This window comes from Halyomorpha halys, unplaced genomic scaffold (assembly GCF_000696795.3).
Source record: "Halyomorpha halys isolate HHAL.00 unplaced genomic scaffold, Hhal_1.1 Scaffold645.1, whole genome shotgun sequence".
NCBI classification, from domain to species: Eukaryota; Metazoa; Arthropoda; class Insecta; order Hemiptera; family Pentatomidae; genus Halyomorpha; species Halyomorpha halys.
Window position 1 is genome coordinate 43,884 of NW_027110730.1, and position 4,327 is coordinate 48,210.

Genomic DNA, 4,327 nt, shown 5'->3' on the forward strand with positions numbered 1-4,327 from the left:
GTGATATTAATTTTGTATTTCATTTGAACCAAGTTGTACATTAATTAGATCAGTAAGAAGTTTATGATTTGGACCATTTTTAAAAATATTGGTTGTTTACGTAATTATTACATAAACATAAGCTTATTTTTATTGTTCACATTGAAAGGTTATCTTGTAAATATATAATTTTATATATATTGTTATGTTTCCTTAGTTAATTTTATTGTTATTTTTAATATTTATATTAAGAATTATGAAAAATATAAAATAGTTTTATATAAAAACTTTAACAAAAACTTTTATTTATAAACAAACCTTTAAGCTGTGACCTTAATCCATTTAAATATTTAAAATTAAACTATGAAAAAAAATTTTCAACATTTAAAATCTCAAAAATACTTAAATTATGTTTAAATAAATTCAAACATGTCCTTTATTTATGAAATACATTATGATACATGCAATATTTCATTTTAAAAGGGAGTTACCAAGAAACTGTAAATAATTAGAAAACTAAGATCATGACAAATTTTAATCGTTCTATTTTTATTCACCTAAAATTACTTTGGAATATTTAATTATGATACAATATAACAATTTCACCTTCCTAGAGATAAAAAATCATAAGATTAAAAAACAAGTGTTAATCTCTCTACTTTTATTCACCTAAAAATAGTTTGAAACATTTAATTATGATATAATATAACAATTCCACCCTCCCAGCGATAAAATCATAAGATTTAATATAATGATGATCTAATTTTCTCTTTTTCGTTCATATGTACAATAGGTATATACATATATATATGGTTATACTGTATCTATGGCAACAAATTTATTTATTAAATCTTGGTATTATGGTGTACAATTTGTTTTTTTAATCCCATTCCTGGTCATTTCTGACTTAATGGGGGGAGGGATTTATCTATAGCAGTGATTCACACACTCTGGTGGTTGCTGCAGCGATTCAGGGGTGCGGTGATGGCCACAGGTGCATTTAAGGGGAATAATAAGTTGTCATGGTCAACAATATTACTGCTGACGAAAATAGAACTGAGGATTACTAAATTGGTAGCAGTACACCAGGTTCATCTGCCGTGTACGGGGCTGCGGGGGTTCTAAGTCCGACTAGGGGTTCCCCGTACACGTATTATATTCAATTTACTCATAGATTTATTCATGTAGTTATACTCTGTATTTGTATTTATGTATTTAAATTCTATGTATTTGTATTATGTATCTCTATCAGTTCCTGATGGGAATCGACTGAAAAAGTATACGCTATATTTAATTCAAACACTAGATACCATAGACCACTCGCCATGGTATGCTAGATATGAATATCTATAATTAATCATTGGAATTCTTTTCCAACGGTATTGTGTTCACCAATTTACTATGCTATTATATATGAGGTGGCATGCAGGCATCCTTAATTATAAAGTAAAGTCTTTGTTACATATTTTATATTTACAATTATATATACATTAGTAAGAATAATATGAGAGAGCATGGTAGACTTGTTTCCTTATAATTTAATTATTATATTATGAATTGAGAAGTACCAGTTGGGATATTTGATATTTATACTGACTCTAAGCTATCACTTCTATTATTGCCATTCTAATTACAATAGAAAAAGGTCTTACTTGTTTTAATACCTCGGTCGGCTTGGTAGTTGTCGCGGCAGAGCATCCATATTCGCATTGGTCCGCAGCATCCCTGCGAGGTGTGACTTCCTCCTCTGGGCTCCAACTCTCTCTTCCTCCAAACCCTCCTCTTCCAGGACTGTCCTTGTCCCCGACTGTCTTCCCACAGTCTTCAAGTGTTCCTCCCTCACAGACTGTGTCCAACTGTGTTCCTCCTGCCCTTTTTGCTACTTTTCTCCCCTCTACCTCTGACTCCTCCCCTTTTTGATCTCTATTCTTCTGATTGGCTCTCCTATGCTCCCACTTTTTTACTTACCCTTCAGAGGGTAGTAAAAAAGTGAGTCGGTCTTTTTCCTCCCTTTCATGTTCAAATTAAGGCGGCTTTCTTCTTTGACTGGGATCACTGCATTTTCCCCAAAGTTTTTAGAGTGGCCAGGTGTGAGATAAGGGCTGCTTAGTTGTTTACCTCTACCCACGCGGTCAACCTTTCCCAGGGGATGCATACCCTCTGTTATCTACGTATCTCTTTACCTTACTTTTAACGTTTTACTGATCGGGTCATTGCCTACGCCCGGGGGCTCCTTTGGTTTGCCGACAAAAGAACCTACTTTAAGTTAAAAAATTCCAGCTGGTGCTTCTCATTACATATCACATCCTTCTCATTAAGATGATCCCGAATGCATAAAATCTTTTTGTATTACATTCTATTCTGAGTTCAATAAATAGTTTCATAATTTCCAAGTTCAATGTTTCTAATTTACACCTTTCTTTGTTACATTTTATGAAAAAGGTACAAACATTAATACATTTATATATATTTCCTATTAATTACTATTAAAATGAAAAAAATAATGATTTCCAGGGGGCGCTAAGTAATATTTTTCCTGAAAAGGGGGTGGTAGAACAAAAATGTTTGGGAACCACTTATCTATAGGTTACCACCCTATTCTAACCCTGATGGGAGGGGTCAAGTTTTCATTATATAGGACTAACACAAAATTAAAGTCTACCTCCAGGGCCCTGTTTCATAATAAAGTACAAACTAATACTATTAGTCTTGTAGATTTATCTTAATTCAATTAAACTGACTTGTACAATAATAACTTGTACTTTAGTAGTTTTTAATTCCTGTAATATCACTAATATTCATTGCAATCATGAAAAAAATAAATCTTAGTATTATCACCACTCTAGTTTCTTCACTTGTACTATGAACTAATACTATTACCTTTCATTATGAAACAGGGCCCAGGCCGGATTCGAACTGGCACTACTGGAGATCCAAGGTTGTTGGTATGTCGTTGGTCTGAGGGATTTGGTACATCAACTCCCTCAGCTACACATGGCCCCGTCCTGCGAAAACTTGGCCCTCTCCTAGAACCTTCCTCCACTCTCTCATATCCTGGGAAAGCATCTGCCCATCTACTAATTCCGATCTTCTTCAAGTTCTCCTCCATCTCTTCCAGTCACCTCAAGCATGGTTTTCCTCTAACTTGTCTTCCACTGTGATAAGGGTTCAAAACTAGGGAAGAGGGAGTAACCATGGTCATTCAGGTTGTGAAATTTAAGTACAGAATTGTAGCATAATTGTATAATTATTGTAGCAGTGCTTTATTAATTATTACAATTATTTGTTTGAAAAAAAACTGATTTTTATTAAATTAATTAATTTTTTTCCTTTCTGGAAGGGGGAGGGCGCAGCTCCCCCTTGCTGGGTATGGCCATTGGCTCCAGGGGCAATTTTACTTTCTAACTATCAGCTTAAACTGCTGGCTATCTAATGGAAATCACACAAAATGATAGATGATGTTATTGTTCATTCATAGATATGGAATTTACCTGTATTCATGCCTTGACAGGTGACGAACGTACTTCTCTGGAGGCGAATCACTGTCACTGTTCTGTATGGAGACAGACCTGACAGTAGTGTGAGAGACTGTTGTAGCTGGCATTGTGAACTCAACGTAAGCATACTTGGCGAGCTCGTCGGGCACCTGATCATATGAGGTGAGTTGCATTCTTACCACTAAGTTGTGTGTTGTATAAGCTCCTAAAAATGAAATGATATAACCAAAATAAGTTGCATTCTTAACACCAAGTCGCGTGTCATATAAGCTCCTGAAAATAAAATGATAAAACAAAAATAAGTTTCATTCATACCACTAAGTTGTGTAAGAGACACTAAGAGTCAAGTTTTCCTTTAACATGAAAAGTCAAAATTTGTTCCTAAAATCTTTTGGATTATTCTTATTTTGTGAATTATTTAAAGGTTTTATTAAGGGGTTAGGATATAAGATTAGTAAACTAAAGTTTTTTTTTTTTTTAAATATCCTTTATCTCCTGGATGTGACCTAATAACATCCCACATCCTTAAACTTCTTCCTCCAAAAGCCATCCTATTCCTCACCTACATATATAACGCCGTTCTCCGTTCCACATATTTTCCTGACCCATGGAAACTATCTATAATCCAAATGATCCCCAAACCTCAAAAGCCCCCAGAACACCCATCTCTCTATTACAGATCATGGGAAAAATCCTGGAAAAACTTATTTTGAAACGCCTAAACCCCATCCTAGATTCCAATCATATAATCCCAGATCACCAGTTTGGATTCCGAACATCCCACTCCACTATCCAGCAATGTCATCGTGTGGTGGATGTTGTCTCGTCTTCTTTGGAGCGCAGAATGTACT

General features: G+C 34.6%; 1 protein-coding gene across 1 annotated transcript in view; it reads right to left on the bottom strand.

Moving 5' to 3' along the window:
* Positions 1 to 4,327, bottom strand: part of LOC106684998 (protein stoned-B) — a 47,808-nt gene that overhangs the window by 2,338 nt on the left and 41,143 nt on the right. The window contains 1 exon segment of the mRNA XM_067048847.1: positions 3,471 to 3,681. Coding sequence (XP_066904948.1) covers positions 3,471 to 3,681 — 211 coding nt within the window.